The following is a 27,227-nucleotide window of genomic DNA, read 5'->3' as shown; positions in this document are numbered from 1 at the left end:
CTTGGTTTTTATTTTTTTATTCTGTCACAACACGTTACTTCGTGTCTGATTTTTAAAGATCCATAAACCTTATCTTTTTTAAAAAATGACCCAAACTGGTGGGAATTTTTAAAACATTTTTGTGACTTTGGACAGAATTTATTATACAGCAAATAGCCATGATGTAGCAGAAAGACTATGGCATTAAATGAAGAGACCTGCATTGGTATAAAATGTATACTTGTAAGTAGTTGTAGCAAATGTTTGTTGAGCTGAAATAAGCTTTGAACTTGTGTCCACTGCTTAGTCCTGTTACCTTCATATCTTTCCAAATGTCAGAAGGAACACAGAACAGAACCTTCAGAGTACCTGGTACATCGCATAGCTCCCTTAACCACTTAAAAGCTTGTTTTTAAAAAGTCACAATGACCCTTGGGTTCTAGAAACCCCTCCAAGTAGCTCTGCCATTTCCAGCACATTTACTTTATGGTGCTCAACTCCTAGTTTGAATGTGGTGAGTGATTTACAATGAAGTGCTTACTTAGTAAATTACTTTCTATATTTGTCAGGAATGAAGAAAATAGAATCAGGGTATGATTTTAACAGTCTCTTTATCACTAGGTTTTTTTTTTTTGCTTGCTTCTTTTTTGTTTTTATAATTTCAACTTTTATTTTAGATTCAGAGAGGACACGTACAAGTTTGTTACATGATATTGGGTGATGCTGACGTTTGGGTATGAATGATTTCATCTCCCAGATAGTGAGCATAGTACCCAATAGGTAGGTTTTCAGCCCTTGTCCCCCTCCCGCTCTACCCTCTGTAGTAGTCCCTAGTGTCAGTTGTTCCCATCTTTATGTCCACATGTACCCAGTGTTTAGCTCCCACTTATAAATGAGAGTGTGCGGTATTTGGTTTTCTGTTCCTGTGTTAATTTACTTAGGATGATGGCCTCTGGCTACATCTATGTTGCTGCAGAGGGCATTATTTCATTCTTGTTCATGACTGTGTAGTATTCCATAGTGTTGTGTACCACATTTTCTCTATCCAGTCCACCACTGATGGGCACCTAGGTTGATTCTGTGTCTTTGCTATTATGAATAAATCTGCGATGAACATACAAGTGCATGTGTCTTTTTGGTAGAACGATTTATTTTCCTTTGGGTATGTATCCAGTAATGGGATTACTGGGTTGAATGGTAGTTCTGTTTGTAGTTCTTAGAGAAATCGTCAAACTGGTTTCCACAGTGGCTGAAGTAATTTACATTCCCACCAACAGTGTATGAGGATTCCCTTTTCTCTGCAGCCTCGTCAGCATCTCTTATCTTTTGTGTTTTTAATAATAGCCATTCTAGGCTGGGCATGGTAGCTCATGCCTATAATCCCAGCACTTTGGGAGGCCAAGGCAGGCAGATCACTTGAGGTCAGGAGTTCAAGATCAGCCTGGCCAACATGGTGAAACTCCATCTCTACTAAAAAAAAAAATACAAAAATTAGCCAGGTGTGGTGGTGGGTGCCTGTAATCCCAGCTACTCAGGAGGCTAAGGCAGGAGAATCGCTTGAACCCGGGAGGTGGAGGTTGCAGTGAGCCGAGATCACACTCCACTGCACTCCAGCCTGAGAGACAGTGCAAAACTCCATCTCAAAAATAATAATAATAATAGCCATTCTGACCGGTGTGAGATGGCATCTCATTGTAGCTTTGATTTGCATTTCTCTGATGATTAGTGATATTGAGCATTTTTTCATGTTTGTTGGCTGCTTATGTGTCTTCTTTTGAGAAGGATCTATCCATGTCCTTTGCCCACTTTTAATGAGGTTATTTGCTTTTTTGCTTGTTGAGTTATTTAAGCTCCTTATAGATTCTGGATGTTAGACCATTGTCAGATGCATAGTTTGTGAATATTTTCCCCCATTCTGTAGTTTGTCTGTTTACTTTGTTGATGGTTTCTTTTGCTATGCAGAGACTCTTTAGTTTAATTAGGTCTCACTTGTCAATTTTTGCCTTTGTTGAAATTGCTTTTGGGGAATAACTCATAAATTTCGCCCCAAAGTTGATGTCTAGAATGGTATTTCCTAGGTTTTCTTCTAGGATTTTTATAGTTTGAGGTCCTACATTTCAATCTTTAATCCATCTTGAGTTAATTTTTGTATATGATGCAAGGTAAGGGTCCAGTTTCATTCTTCTGCATATGGCTAGCTAGTTATCTCTGCACCATTTATTAAATAGGGAGTCTTTTCTCCATTGTTTATTTTTGTCAGCTTAGTTGAAAATAAGATGGTTGTAAGTGTACAGCTTTATTTCTGGGTTTTCTGTTCTATTCCATTGGTCTATGTGTCTGTTTTTGTACCAGGACCATGCTGTTTTGGTTACTGTAGCTTTATAGTATAGTTTGTAATGTGATACCTCTGGGTTTCCTCTTTTCGCTTAGGATTGCTTTGGCTATTCAGGCTCTTTTTTGATTCCATATGAACTTTAGAATAGTTTTTTTCTGATTTTGTGAAAAATGACATTGGTAATTTATTAGTAATAGCATTGAATCTGTAGATTCCTTTGGGCAGTATGGTCATTTTAACAATATTAATTCTGCCAACCCATGAGTATGGCATGTTTTTCCATTTGGTTGTATCATTTCTGATTTCTTTCAGCAGTGTTTTGTAGTTCTCCTTGTAGAGATCTTTCACCTTCTTGGTCATGTATATTCCTAGGGTGTATGTGTGTGTGTGTGTATGTGTGTGTGTCTATTGTAAATGGAATTGAGTTCTTGATTTGGCTCTCAGCTTGAAAGTTATTGGTGTGTAAAAATGCTACTGATTTTTGTACATTGATTTTGTATCCTGAAACTTCAGTAAAGTCATTTTTCAGGTCTAGGAGCCTTTTGGCAGAGTATTTTGGGTTTTCTAGGTATAGAATCATATTGTCAGTGAAGAGATAATGTGGCTTCTTATTTCCCTATTTGGATTCCTTTTATTTTTTTCTCTTGCCTGATATTACTACTGGTTTTAAACATTTGATTATAACATGCCTTTAGGATTTCTCACTCTTAGCACTGTTGATATTTTGGGCAGGATAATTCATTATTGTGAGGGCTGTCCAGTTCACTTTAGGATATTTAGCAACATTCCTGACCTCTACTTGCTAGATGCCAGCAGCACAGCCTACACCCTTCCCCAGCTATGACAAGCAAAACTGTCTCCAGATATTGCTAAATGTCGTCTATGTGCTGGGGGTGGGGAAGAATCATCCCTGTCTGAGAACCACTCGTTTATTTTTGGCACATGTTCTTTTTAATTATGATGTGCCTTGATGCAGTTTTCTTCATGTTTCTTGTCTTTGGGTTCATTGAGCTTTTTAGACCTGTGCCTTTATATGTTTCTTCAAGTACTTTTTCTATGATCTCCCTTCCTCTCCCGCTGAGACTCCAGTGACATATTTTCCTCAAATCAACCCTATAATGTTTATACTATTGTTACTTTCATTTTACAAATGAGGAAATTGAGGCATACAGAGGGTTAAAGAACCTGTCCCTAGACCCACAGTGAGTAAGGAGACAGTTTAGGATTTGAACCCAGGCCAACCCCAGCATCTGGGCTCCTGTCACTTGACATTACTGCTGTGGTCACATATTCAGCAGTGTTAAGCTGTAACTTTAGTGCTGCTTCTTTGTCTAAGGCTGAACTACGGAAAGGCTGGTCATAAACTCTCCTATAGATAGTGGGCAGTTCAAGCATCCTTGCAATCTGAGTTTTGCACACTGCATTGTCTACTTTATCTATTATAACAAGATGGGGAGAAATATGAGAAATGACACTGAGATCAGTTCTTTCCCATGTTCAGATTGCCGCTAGGATGACAGGAAATGAGGCACTCAGTGACTCTCCTTTCTTGTGGGTAACAAGGGATCATTACAGTCTAAATACACTAAATGGTTCCCAAGTCATCTGCGAGAGGGCACCCAATACCCTAAGGAAAATCTTTGCCAGGGAGTGGCTTGGGAATAGGGAAAGCACATTAGCATATGCATTCATCTGTTACTCTGATGGATAGCAGGGCCACAGAAAACCAGCTAGAACAGTGCAAAGGGCATCAGCCAGATGCTGTGGGACCGCCATATTTCTGAGGAGCTGTTTTCATTCAAAGTTAACGGACTAAGGCTGGGCGCGGTGGCTCACACCTGTAATCTCAGCACTTTGGGAGGCTGAGGTGGGTGGATAACTTGAGGTCAGGAGTTCGAGACCAGCCTGGCCAACATGGCGAAACCCCATCTCCACTAAAAAATACAAAAATTCGCCGGGCATGGTGGTACATACCTGTAGTCCCAGCTACTCGGGAGGCTGAGGCAGGAAAATTGCTTAAACCTGGGAAGCAGAGGTTGCAGTGAGCTGAGGTTGCGCCACTGCACTCCAGCCTGGAAGACAGAGCGAGACTGACTCAAAAAAAAAAAAAAAAAAAAAAAAAAAACAGCAAAACAAAGTTAATGAACTCACAGGTGTTCAAGAAATCGCCATCATTTTGAAGAATATGAACACTGTGCTCTAATGGATTGAAACTTGAATCCTCAAAGTAGCTTATGAACTACTATGTGGTCTAAAATAAAAGTCAACAACTACATATAGGAAATCATGTGGGTTTTTTTCTTGACTTAAAAATAAAATTAAGAAAGCTGTTTTTCTAAAGAAAGCATGTTATGCAATATAATTTCTTCCATTAGAGTTAATTCTTCTTATTGAAACTTTTTGGAAGTTTGGTTTTTCTAAATAAGAGTTTCTAGGACACGTATCCAGAATAACAATCAATCTGGCAGAAATATCTCGTGCTTACAATAAGCAGTGGCATGAATTTCTTACTCTTCTCTGTATGTGATTCGGGTAATGGGCCTTCCTTGGCCAACCTACACGTTTAAACACCTTTTATTCCATTTCACTCATACAACACACATCTCCTAAACCTCTTTCTTTATTTTTTCTCCTTCGCACATATCACTATTTAACATTCCATATAATTTATTTTTTATACTGTTATTGTCCATTTTCCAATCTAGAATATAAGCTGCATGACTGATTATAAATTTGTAATGATATTCACTACAGACATATCTATATTAAGCATGGTGGCAAGGTAACAGAGCAAGAATATAACATATGTTGTTTTTTTCATTTTATTAAAAAAAAAAAAAAAACCTTTAGCAAACTTAAGACTCTACTTTGCTGTTGATATCCTAAATTTAGAATAGTCCTTGTAGCTATTGATGTCTTCAGTCTGTAGCCAGTACCAGTGAAATGAGGAAAATGTGTATTTTAATTAATCTATTCCCAAACAAGCTTGGTTTCTTATAATTCAGAATTCATATATTTGTATCCCCTCTTTACTCCTAACTCATACATTCTATTGCTTTAAACCTTATCTCTCTAATCAGCTTTGATGGATTAACTTGAAGAATTTTCAGCATGAGCCATAGCATCCATATTAAATAGAATATTAAGTATTTACTAGATAACTACTCATTAATAAAATGAATTCAGATTCATTCTAGGCAAGATGAAGAGACTGTTAATAATTATTATTAAATAATTTCCAAGGACTGCTGATTCTTAAAGTAAGTTAATAAGAATTGAGTGGGAATAAACAAGCATGGTTATTAGTAGCTTACTTCTCTGCACTAACCAACTGGAACATTAGCTGATGGTCTTAAATTTTATACACAGAAGTCAGAGATTTTTCTGCATAACTAGATATAGAGAAGGGTTATCAGAATTTCTTTGGAATGCTAAATATTATTTATTGACTTCGATCATTCTTACTAATGCTAAGATTCACTAGGTAATGGTAATATAACTTAGAATTTGGCCCTTGGCCATTGACAATTATGAAATATTATTGTGTGTTCTTTGTCTTCATATATGTTCAATCTAAAGTTATTAACCCTGTGGGCTAATAACATGAAAACAATTCTAGATAGCTTGATGGGGAGGCAATAATAAAACATTTATAATTGGGCACAGTGGCTCATGCTTGTAATCCCAGCACTTTGGGAGGCTGAGGCAGGAAGATCACTCGAGGTCAGGAGTTGGAGACCAGCCTGGACAACATGGTGAAACCTTGTCTCTACTAAAAATACAAAAATTACCTGGGTATGGTGGTGAGTGCCTGTAATCCCAGCTATTAGGGAGCTGAGAAACAAGAATCGCTTGAACCCGGGAGGCAGAGGTTAGTGATCCGGCAGTGAGCTGAGATCACGCCACTGCACCCTAGCCTGGGCAACAAAGCAAGACTCTGTCTCAAAAAAAAAAAAAAAATATATATATATATATATATATGTGTGTGTGTATATATATAATAGTTTATCATTAAGCAACTTCCTTACTTTTTACTATTAATCTTTGAAAAGCTACCAGAAAAATCAAAGCAAAAATGTTTGGTACCCAGGGCTTTAAAATTTGGAGGCAGACTTAATGAAAATCTGGCATAATTCATTATGTTCTCATTTTGATTATCTCTTTAGATTTTAGAGAATCAGTGGAGAAATTGAATTAAGTGTTTTCACAGTAGCCAGATTTGATTTACTGAAAATTAAGCTACATCCTCATTATGATGCATCTTTCTCACAAATATACAAGCCTTTTGAGATATTACAATAGCATTCAAGTGAAGTTGTGTAATATCTTATTTCTCTTGCCATGCTGAAGTCAAGAGCAGATCACAAAGTGTATGTGACTTGGAAAGTGTGGTGCTGATCAGTGCCATTCCATCTAATGAAAATGTTGTAAAAGTTTTAGATGAAAATAAGTTTTTCAGGTCGAGTGATGTATTGAAAAATACGGGCAAGGCCTAACAGCTGAGATGTATCAACAGGTATAAAGCAGTTACAAATCCTTCTTACTGGGACATCAGAGTTGGGGAAGTTACACAGAAAATTTGGTTTAGCTATTATCTTCATAATTTCTATGTCTGGAAATTATCTACCATTGCTAAATTGATGTTATGAAGAATAAGATTAAGAAGGTAAAAGGCTAATCTTTTTCAGTGTTATTTTAGCCTATGAGAGGTGCTTAGAATTTCTGAAATACTCATTTGCATATTGTAAGGCCAAAAGTATCACAATGTGTTATTTACCAATAACTTCCTTTTCTGGCATAACCTGTTTTTGTGGTTAATTCATTGGTTTTATGATAATGCAGCTTCTGTCAAAACATTAAAATAATGCTTTGAAATATATCAAGTTATTTATAGATGATGTTGAATTCATTCAAGCAAGAAAGAAGTGGCAATTGTGTTTAATCTCTCAAATCTGCTTGTGACTATTCTAGAATATTTAAATATTTTTTAATCTGAAAAAGGAAATTTATCCTTTGGGAATAATTGCTTGTGATTTGTTCAAGGCTAAGCAGAGAACAGAGAGGGCAAAGAAGCAAATTGTGGCTTATAAGAAAAACAAGATCTAAATGTATTTTGACTGTATCTTGAGGGCGATTTTATGATTTTTTACCCTTGAGTTCTCCTTATTAGCCTTTCATACTTGTATTTTATTTGAATCAGTCCAGCCTCATTGTTTTGAAAATAATAATATTCTTATAATGTAATAAAATTCTAATATTCATTTAAAATGTTGAGGATCGCTTGAGACCAGGAGACAGAGGTTGCAGTGAGCTGATATCACACCACTGCACTCTAGCCTGGGTGACAGAGCAGGACCTTGTCTCAAAAAAAAAAAAAAATTCCAAATGATGACTTAGTATGAATACCATAATTTACCATAATTTTATATTGCTCCAGGCATCCTCAGCATCCCGCCTAGCATTTTTAAATGTCTTAAGGGACCAGTTATTTTCTATGTATGTATACATGATAAAAGCTAGAAAATTAGTTAGACTGTCTAAATTTTTCTGTTTGAACACTAAATTGAAAACAGTTTTTGGGTGAATGCCAAACTTAGTCACATCTAAAGAGTGTCATTAGCATAGGTTAAGTAACAAAAATCTAATTTCTTTATTACGGTAGCTAGTTGTCTTTTTTTTTTTTTTTTTTTTTTTTTTTTGAGACAGAGTTTCACTCTTGTTGCCCAGGCTGGAATACAATGGTACAATCTTGGCTCACTGCAACCTCTGCCTCCCAGGTTCAAGTGATTCTCCTGCCTCAGCTTCCAAGTAGCTGAAATTACAGGCACCCGCCACCACGCTCAGCTAATTTTTGTACTTTTAGTAGAGAGCAGGTTTCACCATGTTGGCCATGCTAGTCTTGAACTCCTGTCTTCAGGTGATCCATCCACCTTGGGCTCCCAAAGTGCTGGGATTACAGGCGTGAGCCACTGCACCCAGCCTAAAGTAGCTAGTTCTAAGCATCTATGCAATAAATTGCATCTTGGCATAAGCCGTCACTTTGGCTATTATTGAGCACATGGTATGGAATAAAAAACCACATGAAATGAAATTCAAGCAGATGTTTTTTTTTTTTTTAGATCTCTGAAGTTAGGGATGGGGGTCTATTATGCAGACATATGTAATTTGGGCATAAAATAGTAACATGAATTTGAAGAAAATATATTCCTAAAGTAGAAAAGCACTGGCTTGCCTTCTAGAATCTCTCACCCAGGAACTCTTGGAAAATCCAAGCTTTTTGACATCACTGATATTGAATAATCTTTCTATAACACAACTGTCAAATAACAGTGTAAGGAAAACCAGTTTAAATAAAAGACTATTTCTGGCAGCTCTCTGAAAGTCATCTAATAACTGAGGCTGAGATAAAGCTCATAGATAGGCTGTATACTGTGAAGTAGAAACATCAGCTATTTCTTTTCTTTAGATGTGAAATTATACGTGGTTTTTTTTTTTTTTTAGAATCAGGGCTGAAGTGTATTTTTTGGAAAAAATGTAAATGAAAGAAAAACAGTTGTTAGAAGGAATAAATGCCTGTACAGCCGAAGCCTTGCTGGAGGAATTCAAGAAAAGTCTCACAATCTTCTTAGGAAATTTTAAAACCCTTTTGTTGTTGTTGTTCTTTTTTTTTTTTTTAATTTTATTTTCGGGTTCTTAACATGTAGTATTTCATATTATTTAGGAAAACTTGCCGATTGCCATTAAATAGATCACACTGATAAACGAATAAAGAGCTCTTTTTAGCCATTGCAGAGATAATATGTAATGATAATAAGCTTATAGTAACCATCCTATGTAATTTCATTGTCTTAGGATTTTCAAACACTAGCAAGACTGAGTTCAATATGAATTTTAAGTCTGTTTGGAGAATATACATTACATTTCTAAGTGTTTTTTCTTTATGTTCAGAATTTACTCGAGTAGAAACATGGGTCGCCTGACTAGATTGTCCCTAGAAGTCTGCCAGAAACTGCAGCTTAACTGCCTCCCTCCTATTTTAATGGAGACTAACTACCCTTTGACTGTCTATGGACCAGAAATTCCCAGGGCATGGGCTTGTCTAAGAACTATGCGAAATGCCAGCATTCTGGCTCTACCTTATGTCTTAGGCAGCTTTACCCCCAGGTCGGCCCTAAGGTTAAATTGTCCTAGAGTTGTGCACATTCCCCAAAACTGTATGAGGTAAAGTCTTTCCTAAGCTTAGACCACTCCCAGAGGTCTAAAGAACTCCAAGAAACTGAAATAAAGATTAGGGTTGATTACCTCTTTGAAGAGGCAATTTTCCTCCTCTCGTTTCACTACCAAATTCATAGTGTTCCCAAAACCATTTGTATGCCAGGATTAACTATTGGAATTGACCCTTAAATTTAATTGACTATATAGTATTGGTGAGAGCATAAATTATTGGCAAAACCTTTTCAGAGTCTTGATGGTGTTTACCAGACACTTTCAAATTTTGGTCCAGCAATTCCTTTTCTACATGTTTAGGCTAATAAAATAATCACATGTATAATGATGTTGACGGTCAAAAAATAAACTAGAAAGAACTCAGGCCAGGCATGGTGACTCACACCTGTAATCCTAGCACTTCGGAGACCAAGGCGGGCAGAACGCTTGAGCCCAGTAGTTCAATCAAGACCAGCCTGGGCAACATGGCGAAACCATGTCTCTACAAAAAATACACAAATTAGTCAGGCATGGTGATGGGCACCCATAGTCCTAGCTACTCAGGAGGCTGAGGTGGGAGAATCACCTGAGCCCAGCAGGTCAAGGCTTTGATAAGCTGTGATTGTGCTACTGCACTCCATCCTGGGTGACAGAGTGATACCCTGTTTCAATAAAATAATAAAATAAAGTAAAATAATTAAAAAACAAATACACACATAAAAATAAACGAGAAAGAACTCAAATATCAAACAATGGCTAAACCAGTTAAAATAAATCTATGCAATGACATTTTATATAGTTCTTAATATAATGTATGTAATGCAGAGATTTATTAGCATAGAAAAATATTCATAATGATGACTCAAAACATACCTATTATTCTGTTTTGGAAAGTGGGGGAAAAATTGTGTGTGTGTGTGTGTGTGTATACACATGTACATACATACATATACATCTTATTATTTTTTGAAATGGAGTTTTGCTAATTACTGCTATTTCACAATACTAGTTAAGGATGTTTGAGGGGTAAGCAGGCTGGAGTGCAATGGCACAATTTTGGCTCACTGCCACCTCTGCCTCCTGGGTTCAAGTCATTCTCCTGCCTCAGCCTCCCGAGTAGCTGGGATTACAGGCATGCACCACCATGCCCGGCTAATTTTTGTATTTTTAGTAGAGATGGGGTTTCACCATGTTGGCCAGACTGGTCTTGAACTCCTGACCTCAAGTGATCCACCCGCCTCGGCCTCCCAAAGTGTTGGGATTACAGGCGTGAGCCACCACACCTGGCCCATATACATTTTATTTTATTTTATTTTATTCTATTTTTATTTTATTTATTTTGAGACAGAGTCTTGCTCTGTCGCCCAGGCTGGAGTGCAGTGGCATGATCTCTGCTCACTGAAGCCTCCGCCTCCCGGGTTCAAGCAATTCTCCTGCCTCAGCCTCCCGAGTAGCTGGGATTACAGGCATATGCCACCACACCCAGCTAATTTTTGTATTTTTATTAGAGACAGAGTTTCACCATGTTAGTCAGGCTGGTCTTGAACTCCTGACCTCAGGTGATCCATCCGCCTCAACCTCCCAACGTGCTGGGATTACAGGCAGGAGCCACCACACCCAGCCCATATGCATTTTAAAAATAATCTTAATAATTGTATTTCCAATCTGTCAGCAAAATTGTCAATTCTACCATGAAGTAATCCAGAACCCCACCATTTTTCACTACACTCGCTACTACTACCCATGTCTAAGACATTCTCATATCTCTCGGATTATTTCCGTACCCTCCCGATTGGTTACTGCTTTTTCCCCCTTGCTTTTCTAGTCTACTTGCAATACAGCAGCGAGAATGATCTTGTTAAATTTAAATAAGGTCATTCCACTGCCCAAAAATCCCCCAAAGACTTCCAGTCCGTCTCAGAGTAAAGCCAGTCTTTATTTACAGTGGCCTACAAGGACCAGTCTGTTAGTCTAACCACCATTCCTTTTAAGAAAAATCATATACTGGCGGGCACTAGAATTTACTATGCTGTTTTTCTTTTTTCACGTAAGCACAGTGAAAAGAATAGCTACTCTAATTACTGCTAATTCACAATACTAGTTAAGGATGTTTGGAGGGGGATAAGCATAGTTTATTAAGCCTCTCTAATGGTTTTTTAAACTTTTATATCTTTTTTTAACACCTCATAAAGTTAATTATTTTTTAGTGTTTGCAAAGCCTATCTTGTAGTCACGCCTGTGTTTATGGTACTGTAGAATTCCAAAAGTTCATTTTACTAGTATCTCAGTACGCAGAAATTAAAAAAAAAGGAAAGAATATTAGATTCTTATAATGAAGAAACATAGTGATTTAGAGTTACACTTGAATGTATGTATGTACCTAGAGTACCTCCATGGGCTAAATACTTTGAATGTCTGATCTGTTATATAGGACCAGATTAGTTACATTAACTCTCGAACTCCGGGCCTGAAGTGATCCATCTGCATCAGCATCCCAAAGTGCTGGAATTACAGGTGTGAGCGACCGCACCTGACCCAAGTTACATTAACTCTCTAAGGCCCCTAGACAATTACATAATTAATGTTAGTCTTTCTGTGCTCACTTGTCTGTCACAGAGTTGCTTTTAAGCTGGGTGAATATGAATCCATGGGAGAGAGGATTTTGAGTGCCTCCTTTTAAGAAAAGCAATGGTCCCAAATCCAGATATATGAAGCAGGTAAATTAAAGGGTAATTATTTTTCCACAGACGGAGTCACTGCAGTGTTTTCTTAAATAGTTTCTTTCCAACTCTAGGCTATGTGTAAAGTAATATTAATATTTAACTGTATTTGATTCTAATGAAAAGAAATTGGCTTACAGACTTAGGAGAATAACAAATTATCTATTGGGGCTTATTGCAAAATAAGTGAATCATCCAACTTGTCTCAGCACCCAGAGACGGAACTGTTTAAAGCATTAAGCATTGTTTCATCTTGACCACGTTGGTCTCACAGACAGGGTCATCGGTCTTCTTCTTCTATGGTAAATTGATCAGGAAATCCTCCTTTGGCCTTTTATGGGACTGTCCCGGTTCATAATTCTGTTTGGTGTTTGGCTCCTTAGGCTTTCCAGTGGTGGAACGTCAGTGAAAAACACAGGCTTCCTTTGGGCTCTTTCCACTAGTAGGAGGAAGCCCTCAGATCTGGACAAAGACAAATTGAGGGGAAAAAACAGGTCCTTGGTGAAATGTCAAAGGAGATTAAACTCGCTGCCTCCTAGGCAGTTCTTCATCCAACAAAATTACTTTTTCCCATTTGTTGTGCAAAGGGCACATGGACACACATACCATTGGTACTATATAGTGTAAACACAATCTAAAATAAGGTCTAGAGGGGAACTCACAGGCAGAAGAGCAGCAAAATTGCCCAACCCCCATCCTCTTGCCATTGTGCAGAAAAGTATGCTTAGTTGAGTCAGACAAGCTGGAACACATCATGGAAAGGACCCCCATAACTCTCTCTGTAATTACAAGGACAGGAGGCAGGAAACATCCAGGAGTCTGTGGAACAAAGGGAACTTTGTGGGTGACAATGTGGTCTTGTTAGAAAAAGGGACCCTCCAAAGCTCCACAGGTAGTATCAGCCTCTTCTTCCATTGAGCTAATTCAGATCTACAGTGCGAACTTTTTGCTGAGGTACCAAAGATACATCTGTATTTATCTCTTCTCACTCTTCCTTCCAGATATTTTTCTTAGTATTATGTGTTACTTGACATCAAAATCTTGTGTCTAAAGGGAAAGTTTTGGAATAAAACTGATTTGTTTTTCCCTTGGTTCTTTCACCTACATCTCGTTCAGCAAGTAATAAATATATGCATACGTACATATACATAAATACATAGACATATATATATGTAGAGCAGCTACAGTCTAATGGAGGGAGGAGGCATATAAAATAATGATTGATAGATTTTAAAAGTGCGTCTTAAGTCCTGTGTGTAAATGAGTATTGTCCTTCTCAAAGTAATTTCTTCCTTTCCCACTATTTGGTCCCTCCCTGCAAACACAAGGCATTTAGTCAAGGACTTAAAGGCAGCTTTACATACTAAAAAATACCAACATTCTTCAACTTCCAAAACTGTCTGAACCAATCATTGGTTTCAGGTGGTGTTTTTTGTTTCCAAGAAATTTCGGAAAGATGACTTCCCAGTTGTATTTATATACACCATATCTCCCAGATGTGGCTTAAATTTCTCAGTGATTTATCTTCCTATTCTTCAAGCTAATCATTCAAGTATGTCTTTTGTGTTGATTGTGGTCATGGCAGTAATCATTTAATTTAACAAGTCCTGGCTTTTTTCTGTTGTTGAGGATTTCACATTTAATTCTGATTATTAGAAAAACATACAGGGTGGAGACCAAATGAAAAATGTACCTGAAAGCAGAACTAGAAATGAGGGGTGGACTGATGGGTTTTAAATATAAAAATGAGTTTTATATTCCAGAGACTTAAGTTTGCAAAGTTGTAAACTATCTAGCCTTATTGTACCCTTTTGTAGCAAAGAATATCCCTTTCTAGTTAATTCAGCCTGTTATGTATGTGTTTCATCCTGGCAGCCATTCATCAGGGCTCTGGATCCATACCACCAAGGTTCATATCCCAGCTCTACCATTTATTGGCCACGTAAATAAACCTTAATTTCCCCATCTGTAGTATTACTACAACTATCTACCTTATAGAGTTGTTATGAGGATTAAATGGATTAAGATATATAAGTTAGTTCCTTTTTTTTTTTATTTGTGTGTGTGTGTGTGTGTGACAGAGTCTCACTCTGTCACCCAGGCTAGAGTGGTGCAGTGGCACCATCTCAGCTTACTGCAACCTCTGCCTCCCAGGTTTTAAGCGATTCTCGTGCCTCAGCCTCCCAAGTAGCTGGGATTACCCGCATGTGCCACTATACCCAGCTAGTTTTTGTATCTTTTAGTAGAGATGGGGTTGGGGTTTTGCTATGTTGGCCACGCTGGTCTTGAACGCCTAACCTCAAGTGATCCACCTGCCTCAGCCTCCCAAAGTGCTGGGATTACAGGCATGAGCTACAGTGCCCGGCCTTGTAAGTTACATCTAAGTAACAGTGCCTGACCCACATGGTGAGCCCTAAGTAATCGTTAGTTATTATTTTTAAATTAATGTAATATTTCTAAGGACCCTAAATGGTTATTGCATGAGGAGAATAGATCTTTTTGTCTGGTATAGTCTTGGGCTTGAACCCATTTCAAATCCTAATTCCTCCGTACTTTCTCAATAACTCCAGACTTACCTTGATCTTGCCTCAAAAAACATTTCATTTTGTCAATAGAAACTATAGGCCAAGAGGGAAGAGGAGTAATTAGGAAGATGCTGGTGCAGCTTGTCAAGTATTTTAGTTTCCCAGTTTAAAATCTGTTAAATCTCCCTTGACTGGAGCAGTGGGGAAAAAAAAAATCTGTTACATATGCATTTTATAACTGAACCTGTTATTGCTAGTAGCAATTCTGAAAGCTTTGGTTCATTTCCTTGGATTTTTTAGGAAGACATTTATAGTATCTGCAAATAATGATAATATAATATTTTTCTCTTTTCTAACTTGTGTACTTCATTATATGTTGCTTTGGCTAGAACTTTCAATATAGTAGCAGTAGTAATGACCATACTGACGTGTTAAAATAAATGTGTCTGGCATTTTTCAATTAAGCATATGGTAAATCTTAGTTTCAGATAAATATTCTTTGCCATATTACAGAAGTACTTTTTCAAAAAATATTCTTTTCCATATTACAGAAGTACTTTTTCAAGTTTTTATTAAACTTTTTAATAAAAAGATATACAAGTAGGAACTTATATATATTCAATTTTTTTTAAAATTTTTTTTTCTTTTTTTCTTTTTGAGATGGAGTTTTGCTCTTGTTGCCCAGGCTGGAGTGCAATGGTGCAATCTCAGCTCACCGCAACCTCTGCCTCCTGGGTTCAAGCAATTCTCCTGCCTCAGCCTCCCGAGTAGCTGGGATTACAGGCGGCATGTGCCACCACGCCTGGCTAATTTTGTATTTTTAGTAGAGACGGGGTTTCTCCATGTTGGGCAGGCTGGTCTCGAACTCCTGACCTCATGTGATCCACCTGCCTTGGCCTCCCAAAGTGCTAGGATTACAGGTGTGAGCCACCACATCCAGACTTTTTTACATTATTAACTGAAGAAAAATAGATGCCCTTTACAGATTTTTTTAAGATTAAGAAACAAAAAGAAGTCAGAAGGAGTAGATCAGGACTGTAAAGTGGACGTCTAATGACTTCCCATTGAAGCTCTCACAAAGTTGCCCTTGTTTGTTGAGGAATAAGCAGGACATTGTTGTGGTAGAGAAGAAATCTGGTGAAGCTTTCCAAAAGGGTATTTTTCTGCTAAAGCTTTGGCTTTCTCAAAACATTCTCACGAGGAGATATTATCATTCTCCTTCAGAAGAGATAACATCTCCTTTGGCCCTTCAGAAAGTCAGCAAGCAAAATGCCTTGAGCATCCCAAAAACTCCTGCCATGACCTTTGCTCTTGACTGACCCACTGGTCTTCGGCTTGACCACTTCCACCTCTTGGTAGCCATTGCTTTGTGCTTTGTCGTCAGGACACACTGGTAAAGCCATGTTTCATCTATGGTTACAGTTATTTGAAGAAATGCTTTAAGAACTTGATCCTGCTTGTTTAAAACTTCCATTGAAACTCTGCTCTTGTCTGTAGCTGATCTGGTTGCAACGGTTTGGCACTCATCAAATGGAAAGTTGGTCAACTTTAATTTTTCTGTCAGAATTGTATATGCTAAACCAATTGAGATATCTGTGGTGTTGGCTGTTGTTTGTGCTGTTAATCATCATTCCTCTTCAGTCAGGGCACCAACAAGATGAATTTTTTCCTTGCAAATTGATATGGATGGTCTGCCACACTGTGGGCTTCATCTTCAACATCGTCTCGTCCCTTCCTAAAACAAGTTTTCCCTTTGTAAACTGCTGATTCCCTTGGGGCATTGTCCCCATAAACTTTTCATAAAGCATCAGTGATTTCACCCAAGCTTCACCATAAATTTGATGTTTGTTCTTGCTTCAATTTTAGCAGAATTTATGTTGCTCTGATAGGGGCTTTTTTCTAACTGATGTCTTACCCTTCTTAGTGCTTCAAATTAGATCCTGTTCAGACACGTTACAAGTTAGTATGAGTTTATTTTGGTGCAATTTTTTTTTTAAATCCACGCATAGGTTTTTCATAATATGCATTTTCCATAAACTTTTTGAAGACCCTTTGTGCACGTGTGTATGTGTATATGAAAAATTAGGCTGTGCTCAGTGGCTCATGCCTGTAATCCCAGCACTTTGGGAGGCCAAGGTGGGCAGATCACTGAGATCAAGAGTTTGGGACCAGCCTGGCCAATATGGCAAAACCCCATCTCTATTAAAAATACAAAAATTAGCCAGATGTGGTGGCTCACGCCTGCAATCTCGGCTACTTGAGAGGCTGACTCAGGAGAATCTCTTGAACCCAGGAGGCAGAAGTTTCAGTGAGCCATGATTGCACCACTGCACTCCAGCCTGGGCGACAGAATGAGACTCTGTCTCAAAACAAAACAAAACAAAAAAACAAATTGAACTGTGGTCAGTATTTATAAACTCTCCATGGTCTCATTAAATTTTCTACAAAATACGTCAAAAACTGAGATAGTAATGTTAGTCAGTTTGTCCTTTATATCTAACTAATGTTTTGTTGCGTATTTTGATGTATTGTGCTGGTCCTAAAGATACCTATTTGTTCTATTGCCATATTCCTATTGGCAACCAACAATACTGAAAATGGCCTTTGTTCTTATTAATCCTTATGGCTTTAGTTCATTTCCACTTGATGCTTATATTACCACCCTGCTTTCTTTATGTTTTAGTTTTCTTGTATTTCCCTTATTATCTTCTTGCATGTTATTTTTGATATGTTTATTATAAATAACATAATTTGAGCAACTTAGTTTACTTAAATTTGGGGAGATGTATTTGGTCTTCTTTTACCTTATTTTATGTTTTTCATGCTTTCTTGTCACTTTTTTTTTTAGGTCTTTCGCATAATTTATTTATTGGGTTTTTCTCACTGGTAATTTCAACACTCTATTAATGGTGACCTTTGAATTAAATTCACACATAGGGGGGGTGTGTGTGTGTGTGCATGTGTGTGTGTGTGTGACTGACCTTTTTACCTCGGATGAAGCCGTCCATATCTTTGGATGTCTCCTATTGGAAGTTGAAAATTTTAACTTCCTTTCACTTTCTTCTCCCCACTCAGTTTTTACAATGTCTCAATCTGGCATTTTTTATTCCAAGTTCTCTTTATTTTTAAATAATTTTATATTATATGTGTTCACTTTTAAGAAGTATTTTCCATACTTTATTATTTTATAACCATTTTGGTATAATAGCTAAGAGTGGCTGCTCTAGTGGACTATTTGGATTTGAATTCCAGCTCTATGACCCTGGACATACTCTCTACTTTAGTCTTCTCTCTTTTTTTTTTAACTGGAGACGGATATTAATAGTACCGACGTCACAGAATGGTTGGGAGGATTAAGGGTTATATATATAATCCTGGTTATATATATAATAACAGGTTAATTATATAATCCTGATTTATAATAAGCATGTCATAAATGTCAGGTGCCATTATTATTATTGTATTAATAATGATTATTTGGCCAGGCAAGATGGCTCACACCTGCAATCCCAGCACTTTGGGAGGTCGAGGAAGGAGGATCACTTGAGCCCAGGAAATCGAGACCAGCCTGGGCAACATAGCAAGCCCCTGTTTAAAACAAAACAAAACAAAACAAAACAAAACAAAACAAAACGATTATTTAAACTTAAGACTGTTTTATTGATTTTATTGATTTTATTTTATTACCTAATTTATTGCTCACATCTTAATTTACCTCATTTTCCTGTCTTTATTTCTTTATTTTGATTAATTTTTCTTCTTGTTGGCTGAATAATTTTCTCAGTAGGATTGGCAGACTTTTTCTTAAAGGGCCAGATAGCAAATATTTTAGGCTTGTGGGTGATAATGTCTCTGTCACAACTACTCAATTCTGCCCTTGTAACTCAAAGGCAGCTATAGACAATACATAAACAAATAGCTAGCTAGCAGGTTACCAACCATAGTTTACCAACCCTTTTTCCAGACTTTCGTTACTGTTTCTTGTGGAATTTTTATTAGGAAGGTTATGTGGATTATACAATTTCAAAGTCCTTGCATGTCTGAGAATATCTTCTGTTGCTAATGTAGGTAAATGATGACTTCACTTTCGAGGCTGGGACTGGAAGTGGGGAGGTAGAGAGGGTCTCGCTATGTTGCCCAGGCCGGAGCACAGTGACATGATCACAGCTCACCACAGCAACCTCCCCAGGTTCAGGTGATCCTCTGACCTCCTGAGCTCAAGCAGTCTGCTTACCTCAGCCTCCCAAAGTGCTAGGATTGCAGGCATGAGCCACTGCACCTAGCCTGACTTCTCTTTTATGGAATTCTTAGATTACAGTTGTTTTCCCTTAAGACTCTTTGGAACTTGCTCTGTAGTTTTCAAGTGTTGTGGAGAATCATGATACAACGTAATACTTTCTTCTTCCTGATAACTAATTTCTTTTCGTCCTGGATGACTGAGGATTTTTTTTTTTTGTCCTTGGTATTCATCATTTCACCAGGAGAATTTTTTTTTCAATTCTATGTTAAAGGAGCAGAGCTAAGAAGAACTAGATTAATGCATTTACATATCATTAATTTTAGCTACTTTAGATTGCCTTATTGTCTTGTTCTCCCACTAAGGAAATTTCTGGATATTGTTATTCTGAAAGTTAGCCATGTAAACTTCTTGCCATTTTATCATTTCAAATTGCACATCATATGGGAAACTAGATATTTTAAATGGCAGAATGCTGTTTTACATTATGTAGTCTGGTCCCCCTGTAGTACAGTTTCATGGGAGTATACAGCTGCACAACCACAGAAAACACATTTAGGAAGTAGTCTAATTTACTCTTGTTTAAGCATGTTAAATCACTAAATGGTTTGAAACTAAAACTTATGGTATAATCAAAACATTGTTAACAGTGTTTTAAATTATAATTCTAGCACAACCAGAAGAAAGAAACTTGACTTTAATTTTATTGAATAACACAGTGTCTTTTGTAATCAATTACAGTCTATGTGGTTTTTTTGTTTTTTGTTGTTTTTCTGAAGCAACAAATCCATAATAGGTGACCTCAGTACTGGGGCTGTGCACAGCAGGATGTGGGGCAATAGCCGAGCAGTAAGCCTCCCAGGGTTCAACTGTACTGCTCCGCTTCCCTGCAGTGGCCTTCTTTGCCTAAATATAGCTCTGTAGGTGACAACCACAGAATCAGAATCCTCTGGGCGAGCGCATGACTGTCCCACCATGCCCATCCTCCTCCTAAGTTCCTGAGCCAGCCCTTTCATGGCCGCCATGCTTCCTCCATGCTTTCTCAGTGGCTGGCTTACTAAGCAATATCAGAATTACACAAAGTCCTGAGTAATCATCTGGATAATGTGGTTGATCTCGTGTTCCAGCTGCTTTTCTGCCTCAGGGCTTGGAGAGCAAGCAGCATTGGGATGAAGCATTCTAGGTGCAGTTGACCTGCAGCCCCCAGACAGTGGCACAGTGGCACCACTAGCAACACAGACAGAAGGCACAGAAGCCACACATTGACCAGAAGCTGGACAACCAGGAGCCAGCCAAGCAAGATGCCCTCCAGCCATCTGGTTCTGGCTATTCAATGGGTTATTGAGGCTATTGCTAGACCCAGCTGGGGTCTCCTAGAAGTGGGGTAGTTTCCTTGTCTTCATGGCTAAAAGGACCCAGTGGCTCCCCGAGATGATTGCCCTCTTTCTGTTTTATTTTAGAATTAGAGAAAAGGGGCCAGGCGTGGTGGTTCATGCCTGTAATCCCAGCACTGTGGGAGGCCAAGGCGGGTGGATCACTTGAGGTCAGGAGTTCGAGACCAGCCTGGGCAACATGGTGAAACCCCGTCTCTACTAAAAATACAAAAATTAGCCAGGCATGGTGGTGCATGCCTGTAATCCCAGCTACTCAGGAGGCTGAGGCAGGAGAATCGCTTGAACACGGGAGGTGGAGGTTGCAGTGAGCCAAAATCACGCCACTGCACTTCAACCTGGGCGACAGAGCAAGACTCTGTAAAAAAAAAAAAAAATAAAAATAAATAAATAGATAAATAAATATATGTGTGTATATATATATATATATATATATATATATATATATATATAGTGCATTTATGGGGGCATTGACCATTTAAAGTACCCCCCAGACGAGGGCTATTATGATGTTGAGGTTTTGGAAGCAAGTTCTAAGAAGCCTTTTTAGAGACATGATAATAGTTTATATGTATTCAGAGGGCCATCATATAAATGAAGAAGCAGATTTATTTCTCTAGAAGATTAAACTATGACAGTTTTTAGGAGCTACACAGGGTAGATTTGGACTGTGCATGAGGAAAAAAAACAGCTCATTTAATATGGTCAACAATGTTTACACCTCAGAAGTGGTGACCTCTCCCTCAGAAATAATCAGAGGCTGTGTGATCATCCTTACAAATTCAGTGGAAAGCTCATCATTGAATAGAGGAACATTCTGGAAGTTTTTTTCAAAACTCAGATTTCTCTGACATTGCATATCAATTACCTCATTTATCCTCTAGCATTCTAAAACAGGAATGGGACAGGTAAGAATTCTTTGATAGGAGAATCAAACCAATAGAAAATAAGAAACTTGTTTAGAATCTAACCTATTCATTTTTTCATCATTCCATCAGTGCTACCAAAAAATAATGTAAGGCAGCAAATGACTCATTAGGTTATTGGAAAAGCCAGAATTAGAACTTTAGTTCAACCATTCCTACCCGTACCATTCCTTATGCATTTTCTATTAAAGAACAGTGAGAGAAATAGCCATGAAATCAACCAGTGAAAGTCTCAGGACAGCTAGTGTTTATCTGATTATGTGACTCAATACACATAGAAAAAGATGTTTTTTTCTCTTTACTAAAACAAAACAGAAAAAATGTGCTTCAGGAAACAGTGTAGAGTTGTCATTATTATTATCATGATTGTCAATGGTGGAATAATATTATAGAAACAGACTTGTAACCAGAACAGACCTAATGTAGCTCTGTATCCTAGTAGCAAAGATTATTAAGGAAATCTAAGTGAAAGGTGTATAGTAACAAACTTTGTATAGGGTCTTATTGTTCTAATCAGTTTCAACACTTGTTGAGACCATTTTGGAAATCGTGTAGAGAGTAAATTATGCTGTTTTAGCAGGGGGGAAAGCCTCACTCTTCACTCTAAGTAGCCTAGCATTCAAAAGAATTCCTTTTTCAGGGTGGGCGCCGTGGCTCACGCCTGTAATCCCAACACTTTGGGAGGCCAAGGCGGGTGCATCACTTGAGGTCAGGAGTTCTAGAACAGCCTGGCCAATATGGTGAAACCCCGTCTCTACTAAAAATACAAAAATTAGCTGGGGGTGGTGGTGTGCTCCTGTAATCCCAGCTACTTGGGAGACTGAGGCATGAGAATCACTTAAACCTGGGAGGCAAAGGCTGCAGTGAGCCAAGATCATGCCACTGCACTCCAGCCTGGGCAATAGAGCAAGATTCAGTCTCAAAAAAAAAAAACAAAAAACAAAACAAAAACCAAAATTCCTCTTTCAGAACCTTTCTATGGAAACAGATTATGAGTTAGAATAAACACAGGATGCCATAAGCTTTCCAAAACAACTAGATTTAAAAATTGCCCTGAAGGCTACATTTGAGAGGAGACAAATAAGTTTACAAGAGAATCACTTGACATCATATACTGTGTAGCATGTTTCACTTAAAGGAAGCTTGTTTTTGGCTTGTTTGTCCCATATGCTTTGACATGATCAGCCAATGAAATTGAATAGGCTGAGAGCTCTTTCTAGAAAGACTGGCCCTGAGAGGCTGGTGAGGCCCAAGTGAGCATGTCCAAGGCTGCAGCCCAGCTTGCCTCAGCAGTGGCCCGAGCACAGGTTCATGGCCTCTGTGGTGTCAGCGCATGTACTTTAACAAGCACTCTCAGTTGCTCCACATAAAGCCAGTACTTTGAAAGGAACTATACCAGGATAAAAAGACAGAGAAACCTCAAGCATTACAGGGTATACTTTGTTTGGTAAAGTGTATTTAACCTTAGTTGTAGGAGGTGATATTAACCATAATATGCTAGAATAACTCATTCAGTCATTTAAATGATCTGGGCACATGCCTTCATGGAACTCACAGGACAGTAAGACTACAAGATCCTGATAAAGCTGAAGTTGTAAGCAGTCTGTGTCACCTCTGTAATTGTGGAGAGAGGGAATGGGGATACTGCTTTAATTCATGTATGGGAGCATATTGACTTGGCTCTTATCAAATGTTTTCCTATTTCTATTAATTTGGGCTGTATTCCTCTGGATATTGTGATGCCGCTTCCTCTGTCACTGCCTCCTTTCCTTTTCGTTGCACTTTAAACATTGGCTTCCACCTGCAATCTACCCTTTTCTTGACCTTCTCGTCACTCCTCAGTTTTGCATGGGCAACTTCCTTTCAGGTTCTTTGCAGCTAGCCACTTGTATGCCCATAAATCCCAGCTTAAACCTCTCTCACTGAGCTTTAGACCCATATTTCCAGCTGTCTCCTGAACATCTTCATCTGCATAAGCTGAGACCCCTTAAATTTAGCAGATCCCGTCTGAAATCATTTTATTTCTCAAACATTTTACATCTATTTGCTCTCTTTCTTCATGCCATGCAAGCTACACAGTAGTCTAAGCCAGTCATGCTGTCATTCCTTTTCACTCTCAACTCATCACAGCTAACTAATCATTAAGTTCTATAATTTCTGCCTTCTTTGGGTATCTCAAATGTGTTCCCTCCTCTCCATTACCACTGCCATCACTGCAGTTTGCATTTTCAACATTTAAAAGAGCTTCTGATCTTCTTTAAAGCTGGCCTTTCTTTTCCAACTCATTCTTCACACAGTAGCTGGAGAAGTCCTTTATAATTGCTTGATTGTGTCACTCTCCTACTTAAAACCTTCAGTGGCTTCATGTTTTCTGCCATTGTTACATTCTCAAGTATCTACAGGAATTAGGCAAATAACATATATGAGTGAAGTGGGCCAAGTGTGACAAAATAAGGAAGAATAAGAGAGAACATTTCCACCTGAAGAGATTTATAATCAGAAGTTTAAAAAACATGACAAACCAGCCGGGTGCTGTGGCTCACACCTATAATCCTAGCACTTTGGGGGGCTGAGGCAGGAGGATCATTTGAGGCCAGGAGTTTAAGACCAGCCTGGGCAATGTAGTGAGACCACATCTCCACAAAACATAGAAAAATTATCCAGGCTTGGTGGCACGCATCTGTAGTCCTAGCTACTCCAGAGGCTGAGGCAGGATTGCTTGAGCCCAGAAGTCTGAGGTTGCATTGAGCTATGACTGTGCCACTGCATTCTAGCCTAGGTGACAGAACAAGACCCTGTCCCAAAAAACAAAAACACATGACAAACCTATCTGAGAGTTTAATGTTGCCTGTGGATCTTCCATTTACTACGGTCAAGCCTAAACTCCTGAGCATAACACAGGCAGTGTTTCTGTGATATTGGTTATCTCCTTGAGATGATCAACTTGGAATGTTCAGCTTTTGCAGAGACTGACATAACCACTATGTCATGTTTTGTTGCTTAGTTTTTAGGTCAAATCGTGTCAGCATGAAGAGTGTGTGTTTATCATTTTAAGTACCTCTGTGTTCACATTAGAGGCCTTGGAACATAAGGAAAGTTTGTAGGCTTTGGAGTCAGTGTTGACTTAAGTTCAATTCCCACTTCTGCCAAAAAGGAGCTGTGTGATTTTTGAGCTAGCCATTTAACTGCTTTGAGCCCCAATATCCTCCTCTGTTTAAACAATAAAGAAATGAAAGTTTTCAAGATTGAGAGTATGAAGTCAAATAATAAACACCTCCAATTATCTAGCTCAATGCCTGCCACATAGTAACTCCTCAGTAAAATGTAACATTCAGACAGGTAGCAAAAATTTGAGAAGTGACAACAAATATACAAAACTAATTCCCCCAGCTGCATCCTTCCCAGCAATTGAAGGCTGGGTCATGGTGGCTCACACTTGTAATCCCAGGACTTTGAGAGGCCAAGGTGGGAGGATCACTTGAGGTCAGGAATTCAAGACCAGCCTAGCTGACATGTTGAAGCCCTGTCTCTGGCCTAAAGGAAAGCAAACCTATTGGAAGTCAATATCAAGTGAAGCAGACAATTGGAAGCTGACACACACATGATTCACCCAGGCAACTAAAAACCAGGAGTTTCCAGCCTAGCTGCCTAACTACCTGAAAATGGAATTTGAGCCCAGAAAGTGTTTCTGTTGACAAATTCATGAGCAGGATGGGAATATGGCCTCTCTAACAATTATGCATAATATACAAAGTTCATTTTACTTTTTTCTCTGCATAAAATCTTAACTTTTTTCATGTAAATGATGTTAACTGAAATTTTAATTCACTAGTATAAGGACACATAGAATATTTATTTTGGTTTATTCTCTAGAGCTGTATAAATTTGAAGCACCAAAGGAAGGAAGTAAACAACTTAGTTTTCTTTACCAGAACATTTAGTATGGGAAGGGAGGAGGGCTATTGAGTTTATGTTTTATTCCAATGCACAGAGTATATTAATGATATTATGACTGATCTAGGAACACTAAAGAAGCCTTGAAAAGCTTTCATCATTAAGGGAAAGTTTTGTCAAGCTTTGCATTTTTTCATTTTGTTATTTAAACTTCAGCTTAATTTTACCATTTAAGTATATTTAGTAATTTGTGTATGCAGCTGACATGATTGAAATAGGGGGCTGAGGCCAGACGCGGTGGCTCACACCTGTAATCCCAGCACTTTGGGAGGCCAAGGCGAGTGGATCACTTGAGGTCAGGAGTTCAAGACCAGCCTGGTCAACATGGTGAAACCCCGTCTCTGCTAAAAATACAAAAATTAGCCAGGCATGGTTGTACATGCCTGTAATCCCAATTACTCGGGTGGCTGAGGCATGAGCATCACTTCAACCCTGGAGGCGGAGGTTGCAGTGAGCCAAGATGGCACTACTGCACTCCAGCTTGGGCAACAGAGTGAAACTGTCTCAAAAAAAAAAAAAAAGAAATAAAAATAGGGGGCTGAGTACCTTACAGTATACTTTTCTGCCTTACCATAGAGCTGTAGTGATAATGAATAAACTAATAAAAGAAACCAACTTGAAATTATCCATGTTGGCAGGGTGACATGCCCAGAACTCCTGACTGCACTTACAACAAAGAGACTAGAAAGAACAAAGTAGAAAGCTGGCTTGTTGTGAGGGTAAGACTAAGATGTAGTGTTTCAACTTCTTACTTTGCAGCAATATGTCTCACACTAGACATACTTTCTTGCCCAGATAAGTAATACCATATTGAAGCAACAAAACGTTAATATTACACAGCTAAGAAGATGGTGTCTCTGAAAGCAAAGCTAAACCATTTAAGGCAAAGCATGTTGAAACAAAAAGGTAGACAAGTGCTGTCTTTACTGGCCGTAGTACTACTCTTTTTTGGTTTCAAGGAGTATTCCTAAAAGGGTGATCTCAATAAATGCAGTTTCATTTTCCATTTATTGAGACTTTGACTCAGTCACTTTTATGGTGACTTTGATATTACATTTTAGTGTTTAGCCTTTTGTTTTTCTTTAAAAAGGGATTTATTTTTGGTCAATGCCTTCTAAATATTTTTTTTCTCTCCTCTGCAGCTCCTCAGAGAAATTTTGAAATTGCCTTCAAGATGTTTGATTTGAATGGAGATGGAGAAGTAGATATGGAAGAATTTGAACAGGCAAGTTCTCCTGGAGAGTTCCTCTAAATACATTAATATTTAAAATACATTTTCATGTGCCTTGGAGTTACCTTAGCCTTGGTCAGTATACTCAGAGGCTATTCCAATTTTTGAAGTACCTAAAATGTCATTTCTCAAAATTATTCTTTGAACAGGTGGGTTGGTTTTATTTGTTTGTTTTCACTCTAAATGTAATGAATTATTTGAACATACCGTTAAGGTCACGGTTGCTCCGATTCTCCAACATAAATTGGGTTATAATGCCTCTAACTGGGAAGCTAAATTATGGCAATTCAACATTTACCAAAAAGCTGCTATGTGCTAGGCAGTTCCAGAATACAAGGACTACATATTTTCTTAAAGGATTTCTATAAGAGAAGGAAAAATGGTGCCATACCATTTTTGACTATAGTAGGTGACAATTTCAAAATCCTAGGAATAGATTACATTTCCATAGAACTACTGCCATTGGAGAACCATGGTGCTTCTCCAGATACAGTTATTATGATTGCCAGAAGTGGTCTCAAAACAGAAAAACTGTATGTATAGGAAAAAGCATTTTTTGTATTCTCAAAATGAGGAAAGGGGCAAATATTCCAGGAAGTGGGAGAAAGTATCAGGTACATTATATAAGGTAAGAAACTGGGCTGGACACGATCACTCATGCTTATAATCCCAGCACTTTGGGAGGCAGAGGCGGTTGGGGGACCACTTGAGGCTAGTTAGCCT

The 27,227-nt window shown here is 38.2% G+C and overlaps 1 protein-coding gene across 3 annotated transcripts in view; it reads left to right on the top strand.

The window, feature by feature from the left end:
• MICU1 (mitochondrial calcium uptake 1) overlaps positions 1–27,227 on the top strand; it is a 258,934-nt gene that overhangs the window by 119,873 nt on the left and 111,834 nt on the right. For all 3 annotated transcript variants that reach the window (XM_009458672.5, XM_054659695.2, XM_016918531.4), the window contains one exon: positions 26,416–26,498. In XM_009458672.5, the coding sequence (XP_009456947.1) occupies positions 26,416–26,498 (83 nt within the window). The remainder of the gene's footprint in view (positions 1–26,415; positions 26,499–27,227) is intronic.

This window comes from Pan troglodytes, chromosome 8 (genome assembly GCF_028858775.2).
Source record: "Pan troglodytes isolate AG18354 chromosome 8, NHGRI_mPanTro3-v2.0_pri, whole genome shotgun sequence".
In the NCBI taxonomy this organism is placed as follows: domain Eukaryota; kingdom Metazoa; phylum Chordata; class Mammalia; order Primates; family Hominidae; genus Pan; species Pan troglodytes.
The sequence above is the reverse complement of the archived record's forward strand: the minus strand, read 5'-3'. Positions and strand labels throughout refer to the sequence as shown.